The sequence below is a fragment of the Trichomycterus rosablanca genome, chromosome 15 (genome assembly GCF_030014385.1).
Source record: "Trichomycterus rosablanca isolate fTriRos1 chromosome 15, fTriRos1.hap1, whole genome shotgun sequence".
Taxonomy (NCBI): domain Eukaryota; kingdom Metazoa; phylum Chordata; class Actinopteri; order Siluriformes; family Trichomycteridae; genus Trichomycterus; species Trichomycterus rosablanca.
Window position 1 is genome coordinate 17986721 of NC_086002.1, and position 25128 is coordinate 18011848.

The following is a 25128-nucleotide window of genomic DNA, read 5'->3' on the forward strand; positions in this document are numbered from 1 at the left end:
CATACTAAAATAACTAACTATATAAAAAAAGCACAGGGTCACTAAAAGTTTCAGTTCAGAGAAACACCATCAAGGACATGATACAGTAATCACACAGCTCAGCTAACTAGCAGCTAGTGTAATTAATCCTAAAATCCTAAATAAATAAATAAATAAACTGTATGTCTTAGCTGGGATTTAAAACCGCTCTGTAATGCTTTTAGTTTTACACCAGTATACCAATAACTCAACCAGTGCTGATCTGATTTATCATCATTAAATAAATGAAAGTGTATTAATAACAATCTCACTCTCATCAATGTGTTAGATTAGTGCTTTTTTTATAATCACACACAGCGTGGACACATTATCAGTAAAATTGTTCATTTGAAGAAGTGAATGTTTTATGTTTATTATTGATTGTGTGTTTCTGTTATTTTGTCCACCGCCTGCATGTATGTATAAACAAGCGCGCTGACGTCACAACTGTGATTTTGTAAAGCTACATTTTAGTATCCAGACGAAAACAAGGAAGATTTAAATCTCAGTCTAGCTTTCATTAAGTGGGTTTAAGATTTAGTGTGAATGAGAGAAAAACACAGAAGATAATAAAGTGTTAAAAATGTCCGTGTGAACAGGATTAAATAACGGTGTTAAATGTGACGCATATATATCAAATAAAAAAAAATCAATCCTAAACATTTCTCCATCAAATACGGATTAATAACATTTACATATTACAACTTTATATTCACAAACTCACCGTGATTATCTAGAAAACTTTATATTTCTCTCCACATAAACCGAAGAGCTCACGTTTACTTTAACTCCATGCAGCCTTCAACTGCTCCTTTAAATCTGAAACTTTCTGAGTTCAAACGTTGCGAGTACAATGGGAATCTACACCAGAGAGAATTTCAGTTTTTTTAGCAGTTAGACAATAATTAGACAGTAATCAAAATTATATTTTTGTTCTGTGTGAATGATGAGATTAAACAGTCTTCATGCATTTTTACTGAAGAACAGAAATACAATCTCATCGAACAACAATTTATATGCATGTGAATGCTGCACTCAAACTAGCAGCTGCTATTTTTATTACCGCAGCCCAAACCAGTGTTGCTCACACTGTTATAAAGTGTTTCCTCAAATAGATTGAGTAACAAACCTTATATGTTATTATATAAATAAAAGAATGAATACATAAATAAAATGAAAATAAATAAATGTGATAGCTTTTTTTTTTGAAAAACTGAAATCTACATGCACCTTGAGTTTCAGGTTGTTTCCCTTCAATCCATGTTCTTTCTTATGATCCAAATTAAAACCATATAAACATAAAATGATTGAAACTCTAACTATCACTTTTGTGATACAGTTGCAGTTGTGCACATTTTGGAAAGCAACCACAAACTATGCAAGAGACCACAAACATTTAAGAAATATGGATGAATTATTTTATTATAGGACATGCATTTTCTATATATGTTTACACCAGAAGTTTAATGTGTGCAAAAACAAAATGTATCATGAATAAATAAACCCAACTCATTTAAATGTAATTCATGTGCTTACTTATCTTGCTCCTGAGGATGCACTGCTGGGCAATTATACACAGTCCTTACCCCAACACACTTCACATTAAATTAATTCAAGGCATATTTACCCTGTACCTATACTAATTTTGCAAAAGTCAATAAAAAGTGAAATAAATAATAAATAAACAATCTGGGCAAGTACAAATAAAAACTATTCAATATTATTTTCATAATTAAAATATGGACCATACACAGTCGAGTTACATTATTATGACAAGCTAATATCCAGAGTGTGCAGTGTGTGCAGCACGGCTATACAAACTAGGAGTGATTCAATCAGGTCCTGATAGGTTGTTACAGGTATCTGGAGCCATGCTGACTGCAGTGTATACCACAGCAGCTGGAGGGTGCGTAGGAAATAGCCGATGTTCACTTCTCACATCAATGGCACGTGGTGAACCTCAGTTTTCACCTCGCTTATTCGCAACAGTGCCAACAGTTCACAGCGCAGTTTAACATACTGCCATCCTTGGCCCCAAATTGCCCATTTTACCCATGACAGCAATGAGGGATATGTGTGCAGACAGCCAATAACACACCTTATATACCCACCAAGCCGGCTACCGTACCGTAGGAGAGAGGATATTATATACTCTGTGTTGTCAGTTAAACTACTGGTACGTTTACATTTGCAGATTGTAAATTTTTTGCTACACTATTTATCACCCCCACATATTTTGGTGCTGGACCATGCTCAGCACTGTAGTTAAAGTGACCCACAGCCACAGTGGTGGTGTTGGAACTTCAACACATCAGTATCACCCTTAGGTTCAGAATACTAGTCTATCAAAAAAACATTCAGCCAACAATGGCTGTCTTGTTAGAAAAGAGTAGCTGGTAATTGATTATGATGGACAGTATAGAGGAGAGGTGATCATTTGTAAGCCACAGTCTTTAAGTGTACAGCTACAAAGTACACATATACATTTATTTATTGATAAAACATTGCGGGCACAATATAAGTACATGCTATAAACTGTCAGTTCAATGAACACAAAACTATATCATACTTAGAAACTATATGAGTAATCCTGAAATTAGTAGTTCAGTTTTCGATTTCCAAACTTAAGTGTTATTTTAAATGCATCTATATGTTTGTATGTACAAATAAGGTTCTGTTTTTTTTTCTTTATCCCAGCCAAATCAGGTAGAATCAGCTGCCCAATGAGAGTCCTGGTTGGAGTAATTGGGGAGGCAACCATTTAAAAGCAGGAAATGAAGTTGGCTGATAGACGGAGAGAGAGAGAGAGGGAGGGGGACTGGTGTCAAACCATATACTGTGTATATATACAGGGAAGCTTAGAGTTTGTTTGTTTGTTTTATTTATTTTGTAGCTGTCGGACAAAATAAGAGTAGGACAATGTAGTTATGTTCTGTTGATTTATTTGGTGCCATCCAGTGTGGTACTAAAGAACACAATTTTTTTAGCAAAAATACAAACTTGAAATACAACTTATGTTTATTACTGAATGGCAACGAGCAACACTGTTCTCAAACTGTAGCTCAGAATAGTGTGCATGTATACAGTGATGTGAAAAAGTAAGGACACCCCATAAGAACCTTCATTTTTTTTTTACATATTTAAACATAAACACTTGAGCATTTGAGAACAGTACTGAGAGATTGAGCTGTTCAAATTACTTTTAAACACAAGTTGTAAAATGTAATGCTCAAAAATGGAAATTTATTGTGAGGAAAAAGTTAGAACAACCCCACATTTATTACTACTTAAAATGTCTGAAATTAGAATCTGCATCAGCTGCAATGATTAGACCATAATTAGAGGACGTTGGAGTTTAATTTAAACCTCAGACATTAGTTTGGTTTGATTATTGAAGTGAATGTTATCACCATGGTGAGATCTAAAGAGCTCTCTGAGGCCTTCAGAAAGAAGATTGTAGATGCATATGAGTAGATGCATATCAATTTCAATTAGAAAACAATTAGAAATCAGCCATTCCACTGTATATTTTGTATAATATTTTGTTTTTGAAAAAATAACATATACGTGCCCTGATATAATGAAATACTGAGTAACTGGGAAAAATAATAAAATAAAAAGAGCTGTTTATTCAATATACTGCAACATTTCTTAATGTACAAGCAAACATAATCAAAGAAAATGCAATTTCACCAGTAACCAACTAATAAAAAACTAAAAGCTGAAGGTTTTCATCTATTAGGTTTTTGTTATTGTGTCTTTTGAAGACATGAAGCGTAAAAAAATTCAATATTATGCGGAACATGGAAAACAAAAAGCTTCATTTATTTTTACATTCAAACAGCTTTTCTTGTCATTAAATAAAAAAGCACCTATTAGACAAGCTTACTAATTCAGATGTATTCCTTATGGAAAACTAGATGGGAGAACACTCAGTATAACTTTAGATTGTCTACAACCCCAAATCAGAAAAAGTTGGGACAGCATAAAAAATGCAAATAATAATAAAAACACAGGGTTTCCTTACATTTACTTTGACTTTTATTTCATTGCAGACAGGATGAATCTGAGATATTTCATGTTTTATCTGCTCAACTCCATTTCATTTATTAATAAACATTCATTCCTGCATTTCAGCACTGTGGGATGGGTGCAATTTAGCGCTAGTAATGAGGTGAAAAAAACAAATAATGATGTGATTTGTAATCATGGTTTTGTACAAAGTCTTTGATGAGCAAAGATGATCAGAGGATCTCCAGTTTATCAACAAATGTGTGAGAAAATGATTGAAATGTTTAAAAACAATAAACCTCAAAGAAAGATTGGAAGGGATTTGCAAATTTCTTCCTCTACAGAGCAGAATATCATTAAACAATTCAAGGAATCAGGAGGAATTTCAGTGCATAAAGGCCAAGGGCACAAGCTTAAGCTGAACCAAGAACCACCACTCAACAACAGCTGATATAACCACATGGGTGAGGGATTACTTTGGCAAAACTTTGTCAAGTACTACAATACAGAGTTACATGCACAAATGCCACTTATAACTTAACTGTGCAACAAAGAAGCCTTATGTTAACCATGTTCAGAAGCAGCATCAACTTCTCTAGGCTCTGAGGCATCTAGGATGGACCATCACACAGTGTATTGTGGTCAGATTAATCAGCATTCCAGGTCTTTTTGGGAAAAATGGACACCATGTGCTCCAGACCCAAGATTAAAAGGACCATCAAGACTATTAACAGCAACATGTCCAAAAGCCAGGGTCTGTCAGGGTATGGGGTCATGTCAGTGCCCTTGGCAAAAGGTCATTTACACTCTGTGATGTCAGCATTGATGCAGAAAAGTACATTGAGATCTTAGAGCAACATGAGCTGCCTTTAATGCATTTTTTAACCAGACGATGCAAAACCACGTGCTGCACACATTACAAAGGCATGGCTGCAGAAGAAGAGGGTACGAGTACTGGACTGGCCTACCTACAGTCCTGACCTGTCCCCAATAGAGAATGTGAAAGAAAAAATGCGACAACGACGACCCCGTACTGTTGCACATCTTAAGACGTGTTTGCAGGAAGAATGAGACAAAATAAAAGCTGAAACACTAAATCACTTGGTCTCCTCGGTGCCAAAAATTTTTTAAGTGTGGTAAAAAGGAATGGCAACATTACAAAGTGGTAAATGCTTTACTGTCCCAACTTTTTTTGGAATGTGTTGCAGGCCTGAAATGCAGGAATGGATGTTTATTAATAAATGAAATGAAGCTGAGCAAATAAAACATGAAATATCTCAGATTTCAGTCTCAGTCTGACATCAAATAAAATTCTAATAAATATAAGAAACTCTGTGTTTTTTATTATTTGCGCTTTCTGTGAGATTAGTCATTGGTAAATGTAAACTTGAATCTCCCAAAGTTAAAATGGCAGCATAAGAGAAATGATCCTTAAAGCATGTGGTGTTTGTGTTTATGTAAGTGTGGGGGGAGGAGGGAGGATCAGGTTCCAAAGCTGCTGGATACCCAGAGCTCTGAACTCTGACCTGTATCTGCTGCAGCACAGTGTTCCTCTGTTAGATCACAGTTTCAGTTCATTTCAAATACTATAAACAGGTAATAGTAGATAACCTTGTCAATATCAATAATGAATAAATAATACATTTCAATAGTATGTTGGCCTTACATTTGCACATGCTCATTGCTCCCTCATTACAAAAACAATATTTCAATGCAATACAGTGCCACATAAAAAAACTCTCTCTCTCTCTCTCTCTCTCTCTCTCTCTCTCTCTCTCTCTCTCTCTCTCTCTCTCTCTCTCTCTCTCTCTCTCTCTCTCTCTCTCTCTCTCTCTCTTTGTGATGTCGCCCTCTGGTGGCACTTTTGGAGAATTGTTAATAAAAAGTAATATGATATTGTAAAATTCCCAGATTTTACCAATTCTTCCCTCAGGTCCGTCTCAGGTCCGCAATCTTGGTGTCATTCTAGACTCCACTCTTTCTTTTGAATCTCATATAAAAAATGTTGCTAAAACTGCTGATTTTCACCTTAAGAACATCTCTAGACTGCGCTCCTTTCTTTCATTCTCTGTAACTGAAACTCTCATTCATGCACTAATCACTTCCCGACTGGACTATTGTAATGCTGTTTTTCATGGGCTCTCTTCTTCCAGGCCTAAGAGACTACAGCATGTACAAAATTCAGGGTCCTAACACATACAGGATCATGTGATCACATAACTCCTACACTTAAACAGCTCCTCTGGCTACCCATCCAATACCACATTCAATATAAGGTTCTTTTGTTGGTTTTTAAGGCCTTGCATGGCCAAGCACTTACATATCTCACTGATTTACTTCATCCATACTCACATACTCGTTCACCTCGGTCATCAGATGAAAACGTACTTGTTGTCCCCCCTTCCAGGCTTCGTTCTATGGGTGACAGGGCTTTTAGTATATCTGGTCCCAAACTCTGGATCTCCATTCCTGAGCAGCTCCGAGCATGTACAACGCTTTCAACTTTTAAAAAGCTTCTAAAAACTCACCTTTTTCAGCTCGCTTTTAGATAGTTAGGTTTTAGACTTGTTCTAAATTGCTGTTTTTATGTTTTCTATCCTACTTGTATTTTGTTGTACTCTGTTGTTACTTTGTCTTATTCTACCTGTATTTTTGCTTATTCTATCTTTTGTATTGTATTTTGTATTTTTGTACAGCGACCTTGGGTACCTTGAAAGGCGTTCACAAATAAAATATTATTATCAATATGAGATCTTCTGTCCATGTTAATAAAATTATTGTGATGTCGCCCTCTTGTGGCACTTTTGGAGAATTTAAGAAAAGTAGTATGAGATCTTGTGACCATGTTAAAGCAGCTTTGTGATATCGCCCTCTTGTGACACTTTTGGAGAATTGTAAGATAAAATAATATGATATGGTAATATGAGATTTTGTGACCATGTTGGAAAAAAATATTTGAGATGTGTTACGGACAGAGGTAGGGTTGTAGGAAGTGTATTGTGTATGATGTTTCTTTTTTTTCTCCACCCTTCTTCTGTGTTGTCTCTGTTTTGAATGACAAGTCACTGGAGTTAAGAGGATCCACTTTAGTCTGTGATGTGGCTCCTGGTGATTGATGGAGTGGAAAAAGCCGCCACCATAAAGACTCTGTGTTTCGGCTGAGCGGGAGTCATCTCTTCCCTCCTGCGCCGCCAACCAGACAAACCACCAACATTTGTTTGTTGTGTTGTGTATTTTCTCTGGTAGTTGAAAGTTTAACTTATTTATGTAATTTTTTTATTATTATTTTAATTAAATTTAAAAGCAGAGTAGGGGGTGCTGTGTTCTTTTATGAAAGGAAAGGCTCAGATCACCAATTAACAGTTACTCATTTATTCAATACGATGAATATCCAACCACCATTGACACACAAGCATCAGTAAAAGTTGAGAAGAGCAGCCCCGAAACTTCCAGGTAGGGGTTTAAATATTCTTAACCACACTCACAGTCCATTTGTCCATTTCTTTGTTTCAGTCCATTACTTCTCGTCATCTCTTCCATGGGCCCGCTGCCAGTTCCAGAGTGCTTCTCCTGTACTTGTTTACACCATATACGGACTTCCTCTGGTCTGTTGTCAATTCATTATCTTACACAATGTTATCTGACTCCCTTTATCCTATCCTGTACATGCTGACCTAGTACACCAAGTGCCTCTCAGCTAAGAATGGTTTATCATAACAATTTTAATAAAGAAATCACCCAAGTGAAGAGTTGAATTGTGTTACAAGCCAGCCTAGGGTACTAGAGTATCTCGTGCACCAAAATACACACACACGTTTCACACTAAAGTGAGCTTCACAATTACAAATTTATTTACAATAGATTCAATAATACAGTCAAACCAAGCTCTCTCTCTCCAGGGGTAAGCAAGGTCAAAATATTAAACAAAACCCACACTAACTTTAAACCCAAACCTCTTACTAACCTAACCAAAAAATAAAGGAAACAAAAAACAAAATGGCACTTACCCCCTTCCAGCTCTTTTTGAATCCACATAAACACCCCACTCAATATTTACAATTATTTACACAGACAATCAATAACATTCATAATTTACAATATTTACAATACTCAGCACCTCACTAATTCACTAAGGATAACAGCCAACTACACAACACAATACATCAACCACCAATTCTCTCAGTCTTTGTCTTTCTTTCTTTCTCTTTCTCTTTCTCTCTCTCTCTCTCTCGCTCGCTCGCTCGCCACGGTTGATACCTTTCAAAACCCCAACAGTATTTATGATGGTGATGGTAGCCTTAAAGCCCTGTTTTTTTTTATTCATGACGTTTTCTCCTGGTAACAGTAGAGAGAGACAGGAAAAACATTGTATTTTGATTAGTTTTGGTAGTTTAGTTTTTTTTTCTTACACCAGTTGAAACTATTTTTGTTTGTTATTTTGTGGCTTTAACTTATCCCTGAAGATACTTGCTGCTTAAATAAAAATAAAGACATTTAGGCTTGTATTTTCACTTCATTTCTTCTGGAGAAGGGGGTCCCTATGCAGTGGCGTAACTAGGAGCTCATGGGCCCCAGTATAAAAAAAGTTTTTGGGCCCCCTCAACAAATTTCACACACACACACACATATATATGTATATATGCTGTATGATGTAAACTGATCAGAATGAATGAATTAATAATTAATATATGTAATATTTTACTTAACGATTTTACTAAACGAAAATATCGTAATATAATAATAACGACCTGACAAGAGCAGCCAATGGGGGGCAGTTCAAGTGGGGGGATTAGTTCATGTCGTGGAGGGCCCCCACCCGCCATGGGCCCCAGTACACCTGTCCCTCCGGTAGTTACGCCCCTGTCCCTATGTCCAGTCTTGGTTTGCTTTTATTTATTTGTTTATTTCTGAGATGGTCACTGCTCTCTTCGAGATGAAACGAGTCAATGCAGGACGGGCTTTCACGGCGATTGTTCTTTCCCTCTACCGGACCTAGTTGAAGACGATGGGGCGGGGTTAAGCAGCGACCGCCCACTGTGGCCGCAGCTGCTCAGAGTAGATCTTATGTAAAGCGAGTAACTAGAACCTCCACTGTTTTTCACAGTAAATCGGTGCACAATCGATTTGATGTATTCCACATGATTTTTTCTGTAACTTAAGTTTAATTTTAATAATTTTGTAGTTTTGAACATGTTAAAAAAAATAAATTAAACAGGGCTTCTATGCAACCCTTTACCCTATTACAATGTACTATAATCGCCATAATTGTCAATTTTTTAAATATTGTACAATTAGGTGGGACAAAGAGCCATTAGAGACATGCCAATGTAGCCAAAAAACCCATACTAGGTGATGAGGCAGTGTGGGAGAATAGAGCAGTGTATGATCAAAAATTAGTCCAAATTAGTAAAATTATTAAAGTAAAATTTGAATAAAACAAACAAAATGCTTTAGAAACCTTTCAGTGCTTGTGAAAGTACAATTAGATACAAGATAGGGGAAAAAATTTACTGTAGTTTTTATTGAAGGTAAATAAAACGTGCACTGTTAGACATTTCTGTAATTTCTACAGTTATTAACCACATACCACACAGTAAAATACTGCAAATAGTTTTTACAGTACATAACAGTATTTTCCACTGCATCATGACAATTTTGCCTGATGCCAAATACTGAATACAGAGATTTACTGTATTTTTTACATTGAGGTAAATTACTGTAATTACCTTTGGCGCCAAACGATTTTATTGACAAGATTCAACCTAATTTTCAGCTGTGAGAGTTTTGAACTGACATTGTTTGCCTAACGGTTCAGCTTCGGAACCACCACATTATCTCAAGTTTTGCGGGAAGGAGTTTAGGAGAGGTGCGCACACAGAAACAGTTCGGCTATGATGGATGGAGCCGCAGTAGAGCAGCAGGGGTGCTGACCCTTGAAGAGGATTTTTTACACCAAAACTGGGAACCAGCAAAAAATAAAGGTAAAGACGACAGTTAGGACAATAAATTAACATTAGTCACGGTTATCGGGTCTGTTGTGCACTATAGGAGCGTTAGCATTAGTTGTCGGCAACTTTTTTCCAAAGTAAAACAAGTAAACGTTCCATTTTACAAATGACTGTGAGTTTCATGTTTAAAAGCTAAGTTAGTCAGGTTAGGTGAAATTTACGACACGACAGCGCTAGCATAATAGCTAATCTCCTGCTACGCTGTAAACTGTGACATCATTTAACAGTCGCCACAGGATCCTTACAAAACATTGTATTTTTCAGAAAGATTAGATTTATTTTGAGGATACTGTATTAAATTGAATAGAACTGTTAAAGATGATCTTTCTGTGATTACAGGTGAACAATGCTGAATGGATTGTTAAGGGAAAAGAGCAAAGCAGGTTGCACGTTGAGAAGTGGTTTACCTCAGTACGTTTGCTACCCAGGGTCTACCTAGGAACACGGTTCATTTCATGTTAAGTCGGGTATGTGAGTCGACAGTGTTGAGTGGAGTTTTATACCAAAACTACTGTGTTTCTGTAACCCTGCATTTCTGAAGCTCTTGTATTATTTCTAATGTAACTTTATCTAGATTAATTGTTCATTGTTGTACTATGCATTCAATACTGAATTATTTAACAGTAAAAGTGTTTTTCTGTAATATGAATTAACATGAATTTTGTACATGTTAAGTTAATGCACATTGTGTTATTTTAAATGTGTTGTTTTAAATGTATTTTGAAAGTTGCATGGATTAAAGTAAGAATGTTTTTAAGGAAATTCTGTACTTGTACACGTTTTTGTTGAAAGTGCTTTAAGCATTTGCAGTGATTTAAATAAAGAATTTGATATGTTGCAATAATTGTCTGTGTGGATTAAATAGCCGTATTGTGTAAGCTATAAGTCAAATAAGTACAATTTACAGAGTTTTTTAAAATTTAAAATTAAATTTAACAAATAATTACAGTATTGTACAGTTAACCTAAGTTTTTACTGTGGTGTTACTGTAAAATGCAATTACAGTAACATTAAGTTACTGTAAAATAAAATACAGTTATGGTACTGTAAATTTGAATTAAAAACCCTTTGAAATGTCTAACAGTGTGAGAGTTAACTAGTGTTTAGAAATGTGTAATATATACATGGACAATGCTTGTGTTTGTTGCTAGCTTTTGCAGGTGTGTGTGTGTGTGTGTGTGTGTGTGTGAGAGAGAGAGAGATCCATGTGTTGTTTTAGAAATGTTTCAGTATATGTGAAATTAAAGCTGACACGGGGATGTTCTGTAGATCTTACAGCACAAATATGTAGGAATGACTAAAATGAATGTTAGTGTATTAAAATATTCTTCTTATTATCTTCATCATTATTCTAAATTATTATGTTTATTATAATTTTTTTCCATTTGTTCTTTCAGCTACATGACAGTTAAGCACCCTGGACTCGACCTAGTCCTGCTTGGTAGCTGTGTTTTACTTCGCACTAAACAGCCTATTTTTCTAGTAGAAAAGGAAGCTCACATCCGCTTATGAATACATGTGGAAAACACCAAGGTCTGGTTTATCCTTTTCAGCCTGTGTCTACAAGAAGATCGGGTTTCCTCAGCATATTTTTACGTGTAATAAGATGTGAAATGTGCGCTGCGTCGCTTTACGCATCAGGAGCGGTGTGCTGTTTTAGCAGAACACAAGGAAACAGAGCATCGTTAGGTTCCCTTTGCGGGCTTTTACATGAACGAGAGAGTTTATGTTCGGCCGACGTGCACTTTATTACCTCGCATTTTATATCAGGACTTGTATTTTAATCACTATTTGCCATGAGAAAACACAAGTGCGCATGTGTCACGGAAGCACACAGACGCTGAGCTGGCCGAGTTGAGTCTACACAGTTCTCATGTGTGCTATAAAGCCCCGCCCCCTCTCGTAAGAGGGAGGAGTCTCTGTACAACAGAGCACAGCGCTTCACTCGCTCTTTCTTAGCGCCGTTTTAGCTCCAACAACGATGGTAGAAGAAGCTCCAGCACCGGCCAGCTCGGCCCCCGCCAAGGCTCCTAAAAAGAAGACCGCGGCCAAACCCAAGAAAGCGGGTCCCAGCGTCGGCGAGCTGATCGTCAAAGCTGTTTCCGCTTCCAAGGAGAGGAGCGGCGTGTCCCTGGCCGCCCTGAAGAAAGCTCTGTCTGCAGGTGGATACGACGTGGAGAAGAACAACTCCCGCGTCAAACTCGCCGTCAAAATCCTGGTGACCAAGGGCACCCTGGTGCAGACCAAGGGCACCGGCGCCTCAGGCTCTTTCAAGCTCAACAAGAAGCAGACCGAGGCGAAGAAGCCCGCGGCCAAAAAAGCCGCCGCTCCTAAAGTGAAAAAGGCCGCAAAGAAACCCGCCGCTGCAAAGAAGCCCAAGAAGGTAACAGCCAAGAAGCCCGCCGCTAAGAAGTCCCCCAAGAAGGTCAAGAAACCCGCTGCGGCCGCTAAGAAAGCCACCAAGAGCCCCAAGAAGGCTAAGAAGCCGGCGACCCCCAAGATGGCAGCCAAGAGTCCTAAAAAAGCCAAGGCAGCCAAACCTAAGACCGCTAAGCCCAAAGCGACCAAGGCCAAAAAAGCTGCACCCAAGAAGAAGTAAACATGTTCCTGTTTTATTACCTTCGTTTTCTTAAAACGGCTCTTTTAAGAGCCACCTATATCCTCCCTTAAAGAGTCGCGTTTCCCAAACACATACATACATATAAGCATGCATGCGAACATACAACTATTCATACATACATATTTTGTGGAGAGTGATAAGCAAGGAGTTAAAAACACTAAGTATGTCTGGTCCTGTTTTATGTGTAATAATGATTTTGTCACACATTCTCATAAAACTGTCCGTATGAATGTGTATATGTATGTGCGCTCACGTACATGAGCATCTTACATAATGTAATTGTTAGTGTAAATGGTATTGTGACATAATATAATGTAATTGTTGCTAAAAAGAAGCTTTTCTGTATCATACATTACACGAGGGGGAGAACGGAGGAGAAGAGAGGAGGGGGGGGGGAGGCAGTATGTGAGGGGGCGTGTATGTGTTTCTCCGGGACATGACGGCGCGTTTAGGATTGGCTCAGCTGTGCCTTCGCTCTAAGCCAATAGGAGAGAGGCCAGTTTGCCTATATCATACCGCTTCGCGCTCTCCCCCGGTTTACTTCAGTTTTGTTCCACGAACACATCTGATCATCACAATGAGTGGACGAGGGTTCGTATTGTAATGTAATGATAATAACTTTGTTCTGAAAATCATGTCTTAATAAAGATCATATTTAAAAAGGAAGACCAGTGGTAAGACTAGAGCTAAGGCCAAGACTCGCTCATCCCGTGCCGGCCTTCAGTTCCCCGTGGGCCGTGTTCACAGACTGCTACGTAAGGGTAATTACGCCGAGCGTGTGGGAGCTGGTGCTCCTGTCTACTTGGCTGCCGTGTTGGAGTATCTGACCGCTGAGATCCTCGAGTTGGCTGGTAACGCCGCCAGAGATAACAAGAAGTCTCGTATCATCCCTCGTCATCTGCAGTTGGCCGTGCGTAACGACGAGGAGTTGAACAGACTGCTTGGAGGTGTAACCATCGCTCAGGGCGGTGTGCTGCCTAACATCCAGGCTGTTCTGTTACCCAAGAAGACCGAGAAAGCAGCCAAGTCCAAGTAAAGTCGCTCTCGTGTTCTAACCAAAAGGCTCTTTTAAGAGCCACCCATTTCCACAGAAAAAGTGCAATTTCCTCAGGTAATGTGTAAACAAAGCAAATGTAATATCGTTTTATTGAATCACACGGCATAAAACTCACATGTTTTTTGACCTGGTAAAATTAACAAATCAATATGTTCGATTAATTTTTTCCTCATCTATCTATCTTTACATATATCCCTATATATGTATACATAAGTGAAGTTACAGATCACTTGCAGTAGCAAAACCAACAATTTAGACGATTAAAAGTGGTGCAGCAAACGTTTTTGTGTAATATACATGGAACAAAAAAGAATAATGCTAATAATAACAATAATACTAAGCAAAATAAACAATTGTAGGCTGTGTTTTAAAAGCACAAAGAAACAATGGAAAGTATTATAAATCCCGCCAACAGCATGGAGGAAATATTATGTTTTCTGAAACGAGGCAGTGGCAGAACGCCGACCAGTAAGCGACATTTGACGTAAGCACGTTCGTCCAATGAGAAAAGTGCTTCATCAAGACGCCCAATGAGCGCAGAGCGGCTCTGGTGTTTAATAAGAGCGTGCTGGGCGGGTTAACATATTCTATTCTACAGTTCGTGAAGTGCTGAGTTCCAGACGCGATGGCAAGAACCAAGCAGACCGCTCGTAAATCCACCGGTGGTAAAGCGCCGAGGAAGCAGCTCGCCACTAAGGCTGCCCGCAAGAGCGCCCCGGCTACCGGCGGTGTGAAGAAACCTCACCGTTACAGGCCAGGTACCGTGGCTCTGCGTGAAATCCGCCGTTATCAGAAGTCCACTGAGCTGCTCATCCGCAAGCTGCCCTTCCAGCGCCTGGAACAAACATTATTTATTTATAATGTGTGTGTTTTCTTTTATGTATGTATATCTTTATGTATTTTCATGTAATATAAAAATTGTTAGGAGGATTTAGTGGCGTTGGTGTTGCACGTATTAACTGATTGTAGTGTAATCTACAGTATGGCTGTACATTGGTAGAATGTAAACACGCTGGATGAAGGCATCAGGAATGAGCAGAATATTGAATGTTAACCACAAGACAGTTTGTTCTAGAGGAAACAGCAGCATCATGCCCGAACCAGCGAAGTCCGCGCCCAAGAAGGGCTCCAAGAAAACCGTCCCCAAGACCGCCGGCAAAGGAGGCAAGAAGCGCAGAAAGTCCAGGAAGGAGAGCTACGCTATCTACGTGTACAAGGTCATGAAACAGGTCCACCCTGATACCGGGATCTCCTCCAAGGCTATGGGCATCATGAACTCCTTCGTCAACGACATAAAGCATAACGTTTCATAAACATGTTTCAAAGTCAGACACATCTTGATTAAAGTGAAAGTGGTCAAAGCTGTGTATCAATAAAATCCAAATAAGTGAAAGAAGACATTTTATGTTTCAGTGTTAGCTGTGTTAAAGACATTTCTGAGTTTTAAAAAGAATTATTTAAAAAAAATAGACTTGAATCTGTTGTGTAAGTGTAGGAGCCATGTGTTGTTTTAGAAATGTGTCAGTGTATGTGAACTCAAATTAGGTAATTAATTTATTGCTTTTCTTTTTTTATGGGGGGGGGTGGTGGTGGACTGTTTTTTTTTATTTCCCTCTCAGTTTATGATTTAGGTGTGTGCGAGTGTATCCAGCTTCACTGTTCGCGAAAAGAACTGTGAGTGCAATAGATATAAACTGCAATTTCTTAACAAGACATGGGCGTCTTTTTATTTACTGAGGTCAGAAGTAAAACCGATTAAGATTTACAATTTAAATCCCCATTACGGTACTAAACACCGTGAAATACAAGAACGTGAACAATGCACAACATTCAGATGTGAAGCTTTGCTAGCTCAAATACAAAAGCAACAAGGTCTTTTTATAGCGCTTTATGTACTTTTTGGACATCACAAAGCTGGTCTTGACTGCTTCAACGGACTGAAAAACAGCAAATGAATTAATTAAGTTCCAAAAGTTATAGAAATAAGATTTTGTGTACTGATAATGTGAAAACCTACACTTTTAATGCCCACCTGTTTTCGTGAAAGTAAATTAAATAGTGAAATGATGTTGATGTTTTTACTCTGCCTCCTTCTAATTGTCATTGCCTGATAGTAAAAATAGGATTATTATTATTATTATTACATGTTGGGGATATCTTAATTAGGGTTAGAACTAGCTTGGGGTTATCCTAATTTGCGTTAGATACATGTTGGAATTTTCCTAATTAGGTTTAAAAACCTGTTAGGGTTATCATAGTTTAGGTTAGAAATAACTTGGGGTTATCCTAATTAGGGTTAGAAACATTTTGGGGTTATCGAAGTTTGGGTTTGAAGGAGGTTGGGCTTAAATTGAGCTGAACAGATATCATCTGTGCTGCCTAGGAACACAAGGCGCACCTGGAGCTGATGAACCACACCTGGGTCCTCATGCCTTCAGATCAGGTAGCGAGAACAATGAGTGCCAGCCTGAGTGTGAGTGCCAGCCGGAGAACCTGCAAACGGCGACAGAAAACCCGTCAGAAATGGGAGTCGGTGCTGCGGGACTCAGAGGGTTAAAGGTTAAAGTTACACACACACACAGTGGCGGCTCAAACACATGAATTACCAAATTAGAAAAGGCATCATTGTGAATACGGTTGTTTTATTCCCATTATTACAATAACCAGTCTTATGGTTAACATTCAATATTCTGCTCATTCCTTATGCCTTCATCCAGCGTGTTTACATTCTACCAATGTACAGCCATACTGTAGATTACACTACAATCAGTTAATACGATCTCTGTGTAAAATACAGACTGTGTACACCGTGCAACACCAACGCCACTAAATTCTCCTAAAAATTTTTTATATTACATAAAAATATACATACATAAAAGAAAACACACACATACACACATAAACACACAGATTTAGTTCGTGTTTTCACATTTTGTTGGAAGATGGATGAAACGCTCCACTAACCGGCTATTGGTTCTCCATAACATTATAATTACAGTTACTACTACTACCATCACCAATAATACTATTATTACAACAACTATAATAGAAATAAAATCATTATTATGAGTAATTATGATTATTTACACTTAATATTTTACAGTGCGTGTTCCTAATTACCCTGTGTTGAGTACCTAGAATAGTATTTTATTATTGATATATTATTCTGAATAATAATTACTGATTATTAATCTTCTTTTTTTTTTTGCATTAGTAGCGTAATATTTTAACCACTGCTGCAATTTACCACTCACTCTTCTTTACCGTCATGTTTTTGTTCCGTTACTCTACTACTCATAACGACTATATTACTCTTACTAACTCAATGCTTTATAGAACCCCATAAACATACACCACTGTAAACATTATTAATCATGTGTTATAAGACACCATCTGCCAATCTTTAATCAGCTGTACTTATGTAACCTTGTTTATAATTGTTGTAAGAACATGTAAAGTACATCTCTACACACAAAAACAACCAGTTTTTCCTAATATTTATAACTGAAAAATATAACTAAATTATAACTCGGAACATGCACACACAATGGAATGATAAAAACATTATGTTATGAAAAGTGCCCATTTCAGTGGAAGCATGTAAGTGGCTCTTAAAAGAGCCTTTGAGGATAACTGGATGGAGTGGGATCGTTTAAGCACGCTCTCCGCGAATACGGCGGGCCAGCTGGATGTCCTTAGGCATGATGGTCACCCTCTTGGCATGGATGGCGCACAGGTTGGTGTCCTCGAACAGGCCGACCAGGTAAGCCTCACTGGCCTCCTGCAGAGCCATGACGGCAGAACTCTGGAAGCGCAGATCGGTCTTAAAGTCCTGAGCGATCTCTCTAACCAGGCGCTGGAAGGGCAGCTTGCGGATGAGCAGCTCAGTGGACTTCTGATAACGGCGGATTTCACGCAGAGCCACGGTACCTGGCCTGTAACGGTGAGGTCTCTTCACACCGCCAGTATATCGTAAATATTGATTTGTTAATTTTACCATGTGATAAATCATGTGTTTTACACCGTGTGAATCTACGAAACGATATTACATTTATTTACACATTATCTGGGGAAATTGCACTTTTTCTGTGGAAATGGGTGGCTCTTAAAAGAGCCTTTTGGTTATAACACGAGAGCGACTTTACTTGGCCTTGGCTGCTTTCTCGGTCTTCTTGGGCAACAGAACAGCCTGGATGTTAGGCAGCACACCGCCCTGAGCGATGGTTACACCTCCAAGCAGTCTGTTCAACTCCTCGTCGTTACGCACGGCCAACTGCAGATGACGAGGGATGATACGAGACTTCTTGTTATCTCTGGCGGCGTTACCAGCCAACTCGAGGATCTCAGCGGTCAGATACTCCAGCACGGCAGCCAAGTAGACAGGGGCACCAGCTCCCACACGCTCAGCGTAATTACCCTTACGTAGCAGTCTGTGAACACGGCCCACAGGGAACTGAAGGCCGGCACGGGATGAACGAGTCTTGGCCTTAGCCCTAGTCTTACCACCGGTCTTCCTTTTTAAATATGATCTTTATTAATACATGATTTTCAGAACAAAGTTATTATCATTACATTACAATCCGAACAAGATAAAGAACACAGCAATAACACATACAAAACATAAAATCTATTACATACAAATTTTTACAACTTAAGTATCGACCATGGAAATTTTTTCTTAGCTTTAAGATCTTCAGTTCGCAACCGTCTTAAGTGACAAACAATCTGTTTAAAAACAATGTCAGCACTTATATTAATTTGGTCTATAATTATTTTGCATCTTGTTTTCCAAATCTTTGTATTCACCACACAAATAATTAGCCAGTAAAATTCTTCAATATTTGTATGTACATTATCAAAAATACCATACATTATTGTTCTCATATTTATATCAAAATCCAAATTTAATGTTTTTACTTTATTCCAAATGTTGGTGGTTCTTGTACAGTTCAACAAAAGATGTTCAATTGTTTCTTCTTCCAGACAACCATGTATAGGACATTTAGTGGTGGTGACATAACAACTCCATTTCACAATTGTTCTAACAGGTAGTCTATAATTTATTATTAGCCACATTGTGTCTCTTATATTTTCAGAAATATTTTTAGAGAGTATGTTCTTTATTATTATCTTACTTTCATTTAAATCTGTCTGTCTATACTGTAAGGTTTCTCCATGATAAAATGTATTAATTAATTTATAAATTTCTTTATTTGATAAGTTAATCCAGTCAATATTTAAGTTTGTATGCTTAAATGTGAAATCACCATAAATAAGTTTATAATAAAATACATCTTTTCTTTTCTTTCCTTTTTGTTTCAACCATTCAGATTCCTTTAGTATCCACTTAGCCTTCCTTTCCATTGCTTGTGCTATGTTTTTACAAAATGCAATTTTTAATTTACTGCCTAAGTCAATTGCTCCTAACCCTCCTTGTAACTTTGGTTTAAACAGAAGTGTTCGTTTTGTTACCTCCCTATTTGTATTCCATATAAATTTAATACACAATTTGTTCAGGCGATTAATACATTTTTCATCTGGTGGAAAAACAGTAGCAAGAAATAATAATTTAGATAAAATAAAGGTTTTAATAATATGTATGCGAGTTTTATAGTTAGAGCCTTTGAATTTGTCCAGTTCATGTTTCACTGACTCTTCTTTCTTTTCCCAGTTTAGTTCACGTGCTCTATCTTTAGATACATATATACCCAGTACTTTTATTTCTTCTTTTATATTAACTTCTAGATAGGGTTGTGTATTTCCTCCTATCCAAATACCTTCTGTTTTCATTTGGTTAAGTTTTGCACCTGCTATTATTTCATATTCATTAAAATAGTCTTTTAATATATTGTATTCAAATTGGTTTTTAATAAAAACTGTTATATCATCAGCGTAAGCTGAGATTTTAATTATGTTGTTCTTAGAAAGTTTTATACCTTGTATTCTTGGGTCATTCTTGATTTTATTTAGAAGAGGGCTAATAGCTAGTACATAAAGGGCTGCACTTAAGGGGCAGCCTTGTTTAACTCCCCGTTCCACTAAGAAGGAATCTGTCAAAACACTGTTTACTTTTACTTGTGTCACAGATGTTTTATATAATAGCTTAACCATATGTATAAATTTAGGAGGAAACCCATAGTGTTCCAACACCAACCAAAGATACTCTCTAGATATTAAATCAAAAGCCTTCTTTTGGTCAAGAGCAATAATAAAATAATCGTTAATGTTTTTATTTGTCATTATCTCTCTTAAAGAATTCAAGTTGTCCCACATATATCTGCCTTTTATTGCACATGTCTGTTCCAATTCTATCAAATTGTCTAAATGTTCATTTATTCTATTCATTAAAATCTTAGCAAATATTTTATAATCTACGTTCATTATTGTAATTTGTCGCCAATTATCAAAATCATGTGAATCTCCTTTTTTAAAAATTAAGTTAATTACACTTTGATAAAAAGATTCATGCATTTTGCAGTTATTTATTCCATCATTAAAAGCGGATGCCAATAATTCCCCCACATCTTGTTTAAATAACTGATAGAATTCGGTGGGTATGCCATCTGTGCCGGGAGATTTACCTTTATTTAGTTGTTTAATGGCAATAAGAGTTTCATCACATGATATAGGTCTTCCTAGGTCTTCTGAACAATAAACAGTATCTTTTGTGCATGTACTCAAAAAGGACCGCACTTTTGTAATGTCTACTTCTATTTTTTTATACATCTTTTCACAGATATTTCTTATTAATATACATTTTTCACTTTCATCCTCAATTATTTTTCCCTTATCATTTCGTATCCCGGCAATATATTTATTTGATTTTCCTTCTCTTAATTGTTTAATTATATTTGTAATATTTGCTGGTTGATTTATGTCATGACCTGCTTGCATTTGAGGGCTTATAGTTAGTTCATCATTAATTTCAGTTAATTTTATTTTAATGTCATTTAATCTATTCTCTTCTTCAGAGGTCAACCCAGATTTTGTAAATAATTCAATATATTCATCCAACAGTTTATCATAAATGTCGTTATTTTGTTGATGCAATTCCCTACATTTTCGTTTAAAAAACATTCTAATTTGTTCTTTTAAAACTTGCCATAATTCAATATTTGATCTTGTTAATACTTTTAGTTGTTTTATCCTATTAATTTCATTTTTAGTGTCTGAGATAATTATTTCTTCTTTTAAACAACGAGTATTTAATTTCCAATAACCTTTTTGTTCATATCTATATAATAATAGTTTTACATTTAGAGCTAGGTGATCAGAATCAACTAACAGCTCAGTTTTATACGATTTGACATGTATATTTTGTGATACATATATTTTATCAATCCTTGTTTTAACTGATTTGTCCATTCTAGTAAAGCCAATATCGATCGGGTAAATCTGTCTAAACGCGTCTTTTAGCTCTGACATTTCACATATTTTGTTTAAAAATTTACCATCCCTAGATAAGGGTATATCCCTATACGGTATTCTATCTTTTAAGTCAGAAATTATATTAAAATCTCCACACATTATTACGGGGAAACCAACATATAGTATCTCGAGAAGTTTATGTAGTATTTTCATCTTACCTGAACGATCTGTGGGTGCATAAACATTTATGATTCTTATTTTTTTATTATTAAAAAAACAGTCGACCAAAAGTAGACGACCCGGCACAAGATGTCTAGTCTTAATTATTCTTACTGTTTTTTTTTAAAAAAAAGATTCCAATTCCGTCGGCTCTATCTTTACCTATTGATATAATACATTCACCTATTGTCCATAGTGAAGACATTTTTTTTACATCTTCATTGTCAATCTTAATTCTTGGGAACATATTATATCACAGCGTTTATTCATAAATTTAGCTATTTTTATATTCATATTTTTATCAGATTTCATCCCTCTTACATTTATTGATATTATATTCAATGTCATTTTAAAATAATTTAAGTGTTACGTTTAATACCTAATGAGATCATTCAGGTAAGATGTCAACTAACAATATTTAGTCTGCATCTTTTACTCGTTTACTCGTGTCCGCTATAGATGAAATTTTTTTACGTCTCTTTTTTGAGATGCCTTTTTTTTCAGCCACTATGTTAACTGTGTTAGGTGAGTTAGCTTTTTTTATTACTGTTTGAACAGAATTTTCATCATTCATTGTTGTGGTGTCAGTTTGTCTTTCACCTGAGTCAACTTTGGGTATCGGGGGAGGTTCTTCATCAGATGTAGCGTTTGAAGATGTTGAGTCCTCGGTGTCGCTGTCTGTATCGGAGGAGGTAGTGGTGGATCCATCAGAATCTGAGCTCTCTTCTTGTTGATCTTTCTTTTGCTCTTGAGTCGGAAGTACCTCTTCTATTTGCTGTTGAGTTGAAGGCGTCTGTGCAGGCAGCTGCGTGTTTGCAACATTTACGACGGATACTGTACAAGGACTTTGCAGAATTTTAGTTCTATTACTATACGATTGTGGGCAGGAAAAGTATGAATGTCCTTCTTGTCTGCATAAATTGCAGATCTCAGAATTGTCACATAGTTTGGCTTTGTGTCCCAGTTGACCGCATTTCCAGCATTTAATCGTGTCGCATTCTTTAGCTTGATGACTTGAAGATGTACAAATGTAGCACCGTTGTTGTTGTCCAGGAAAGGTGATGTTCCCGTTGTACGGCCCCATCGAGATAGAGTTTGGGATTTGCATTAGGTTTCCACCATCGTCCCTCTTGACTTTTATTTTGTACCTCCGTACACCATACCATATTCCAAACTGGTCTACTGGTTTTTGAACAGGTTGTAGTATATGTGCGAACCTCATAATGTACTGATCGACATCCTCATCCGCAACTCTTCCAGTCCAGAACTTTACAACGATGAACTTTACGTCATTTGGAATTGAAGAAACCAGTTCCCAGTGTTTCCAGAAACCACTTCCTGCACCATTACTAAATATATTGGTGAATTTTGCCAAAGTCTGTGAGCGGAAAAAACATATTTCAAAGTCCTTTCTGTTTGGGAGAGCAATAAAGGAGTAGATGTCTGTGGCGTTAATCCATTCGCTTTGGAGAAGGTGAAAACCCACTTCCGAGCGGTTTGGAGCTTCCTCGTCGCCCACATATCTAAGCCGAGCCCAGTGCCTCCCCACCGGAGGTGAGGAGGCAACACTGGGAAACATAGGGCAAGTTGTTTAATAACTCAGTTACCAGGTACCACCGGTCTTCCCTCGGCCACTCATTTTGATGATCAGATGTGTTCGTGGAACAAAACTGAAGTAAACTGGAAGAGAGCTCGAAACGGTATGATATAGGCAAACTGGCCTCTCTCCTATTGGCTTAGAGCGAAGGCACAGCTGAGCCAATCCTAAACGCGCCGTCTCAGGGAAACACATACACGCCCCTCACATGCTGCCCCCCCTCCTCCCCTCTCTTCTCCTCCGTTCTCCCGCCCGTGTAATGTATGATATAGAAAAGATTCTCTTAAGAAACAATTACATTGTCACAATAACATTTACATTATGTCACAATAACATTTACACTAACAATTACATTATGTAAGGAGCTCAAATACGTGAGTGCACATACGTACATACACACATTTATACGGACAGTTTTATGAGGATGTGTGACAAAATCATTATTACACATAAAACAGGACCAGTTATACTTAAGTGTTTTTAACTCCTTGCTTATTACACTCTCCACAAAATATGTATGTATGAATAGTTGTATGATCGCATGCATGCTTATATGTATGTATGTGTTTAGGAAACGCGACTCTTTATGGTAAGATATAGGTGGCTCTTAAAAGAGCCGTTTTAAGAAAACGAAGTTAATAAAACAGGAACATGTTTACTTCTTCTTGGGTGCAGCTTTTTTGGCCTTGGCTTTTTTAGGACTCTTGGCTGCCTTCTTGGGGCTCTTGGTGGCTTTCTTAGCGGCATCAGCGGGTTTCTTGGCCTTCTTGGGGGACTTCTTAGCGGCGGGCTTCTTGGCTGTTACCTTCTTGGGCTTCTTTGCAGCGGCGGGTTTCTTTGCGGCCTTTTTCACTTTAGGAGCGGCGGCTTTTTTGGCCGCGGGTTTCTTCTCCTCGGTCTGCTTCTTGTTGAGCTTGAAAGAGCCTGAGGCGCCGGTGCCCTTGGTCTGCACCAGGGTGTCCTTGGTCACCAGGCTTTTGACGGCGAGTTTGACGCGGGAGTTGTTCTTCTCCACGTCGTATCCACCTGCAGACAGAGCTTTCTTCAGGGCGGCCAGGGACACGCCGCTCCTCTCCTTGAAGCGGAAACAGCTTTGACGATCAGCTCGCCGACGCTGGGACCCGCTTTCTTGGGTTTGGTCGCGGTCTTCTTTTTAGGAGCCTTGGCGGGGGCCGAGCTGGCCGGTGCTGGAGCTTCTTCTACCATCGTTGTTGGAGCTAAAACGGCGCTAAGAAAGAGCGAGTGAAGCGCTGTGCTCTGTTGTACAGAGACTCCTCCCTCTTACGAGAGGGGGCGGGACTTTATAGCACACATGAGAACTGTGTAGACTCAACTCAGCCAGCACAGCGTCTGTGTGCTTCCGTGACACATGCGCACTTGTGTTTTCTCATGGCAAATAACGATTAAAATACGAGTCCTGATATAAAATGCGAGGTAATAAAGTGCACGTCGGCCGAACATAAGCTCTCTCGTTTATGTGAAAGCCCGCAAAGGGAACCTAACGATGCTCTGTTTCCTTGTGTTCTGCTAAAACAGCACACCGCTCCTGATGCGTAAAGCGACGCAGCGCACATTTCACATCTTATTACACGTAAAAATATGCCGAGGAAACCCGATCTTCTTGTAGACACAGGCTGAAAAGGATAAACAAAGCCTTGGTGTTTTCCACATGTATTTATAAGCGGATGTGAGCTTCCTTTTCTACTAGAAAAATAGGCTGTTTAGTGTGAAGTAAAACACAGCTACCAAGCAGGACTAGGTCGAGTCCAGGGTGCTTAACTGTCATGTAGCTGAAAGAACAAATGGAAAAAAATAATAATTTAGAATAATAATGATGATAATAAGAAGAACATTTAATGTTAGTCAGAACAAGTCAAAACAACCGTATTCACAATGATGTCTGTTCTAATTTAAAAATTCATGTGTTTCAGCCGCAACGATAGCGAACAAGTGTTAACAAGTGTCATAAGCGAGTTAGATAAAAACCATGACTGAAATAGATCAGTTTAGGGAATGTCGTGAGTTTCAGCTGTTCATCTTTTACAAAGCGTTTCCCTGGATAAAAAGAAAAAAAAACATCAACAAGTCACGTACCTCTACTTATATATATTATATATATTATATATTTTATATATTATAAGTTATTGCGTGTTTGTCAATTTAAAAATCAAAAATGGTCTTCAACAAATGATTTGAATGAATACAGAGCGTTAATGTCATTGTAACACTT

At 37.7% G+C, this 25128-nt stretch overlaps 4 protein-coding genes across 4 annotated transcripts; 3 read left to right on the forward strand and 1 right to left on the reverse strand.

Moving 5' to 3' along the window:
• Positions 1–4707: 4707 nt before the first annotated feature.
• LOC134328332 (histone H1-like) lies at positions 4708–12636 on the forward strand. Its single transcript, XM_063009437.1, has 2 exons — positions 4708–4793; positions 12045–12636. The coding sequence occupies exons 1-2, from the start codon at positions 4708–4710 to the stop codon at positions 12634–12636; spliced, it is 678 nt and encodes a 225-aa protein (XP_062865507.1).
• Positions 12637–13093: 457 nt separating this feature from the next.
• On the forward strand, positions 13094–13693 carry LOC134328333 (histone H2A-like). The gene is made up of 2 exons (XM_063009438.1): positions 13094–13152; positions 13306–13693. The coding sequence occupies exons 1-2, from the start codon at positions 13094–13096 to the stop codon at positions 13691–13693; spliced, it is 447 nt and encodes a 148-aa protein (XP_062865508.1).
• A 646-nt stretch (positions 13694–14339) lies between these two features.
• LOC134328247 (histone H3, embryonic-like) lies at positions 14340–15105 on the forward strand. Its single transcript, XM_063009333.1, has 2 exons — positions 14340–14594; positions 14790–15105. The coding sequence occupies exons 1-2, from the start codon at positions 14340–14342 to the stop codon at positions 14952–14954; spliced, it is 420 nt and encodes a 139-aa protein (XP_062865403.1). The 3' UTR covers positions 14955–15105.
• Positions 15106–17366: 2261 nt separating this feature from the next.
• LOC134328251 (histone H3-like) lies at positions 17367–24024 on the reverse strand (the record flags this gene model as incomplete). Its single annotated transcript, XM_063009336.1, has 2 exons — positions 17367–17682; positions 23621–24024. Coding segments are annotated over 2 exons (720 nt in total), but the record flags the coding sequence as incomplete, so codon positions are not given.
• Positions 24025–25128: the final 1104 nt, after the last annotated feature.

Bases quoted from the DNA above. Each gene is read 5' to 3' on its own strand.
- LOC134328333 (XM_063009438.1), top strand. From the start codon at position 13,094: ATGACGGCGCGTTTAGGATTGGCTCAGCTGTGCCTTCGCTCTAAGCCA. The intron at 13,153-13,305 runs GCCAGTTTGCCT...GTCTTAATAAAG, and splicing joins TCTAAGCCAATAGGAGAGAG to ATCATATTTAAAAAGGAAGA.
- LOC134328332 (XM_063009437.1), top strand. From the start codon at position 4,708: ATGGACACCATGTGCTCCAGACCCAAGATTAAAAGGACCATCAAGACT. The intron at 4,794-12,044 runs GTATGGGGTCAT...TCCAGCACCGGC, and splicing joins AAAAGCCAGGGTCTGTCAGG to CAGCTCGGCCCCCGCCAAGG.
- LOC134328247 (XM_063009333.1), top strand. From the start codon at position 14,340: ATGGCAAGAACCAAGCAGACCGCTCGTAAATCCACCGGTGGTAAAGCG. The intron at 14,595-14,789 runs GTATGTATATCT...AGTTTGTTCTAG, and splicing joins ATGTGTGTGTTTTCTTTTAT to AGGAAACAGCAGCATCATGC.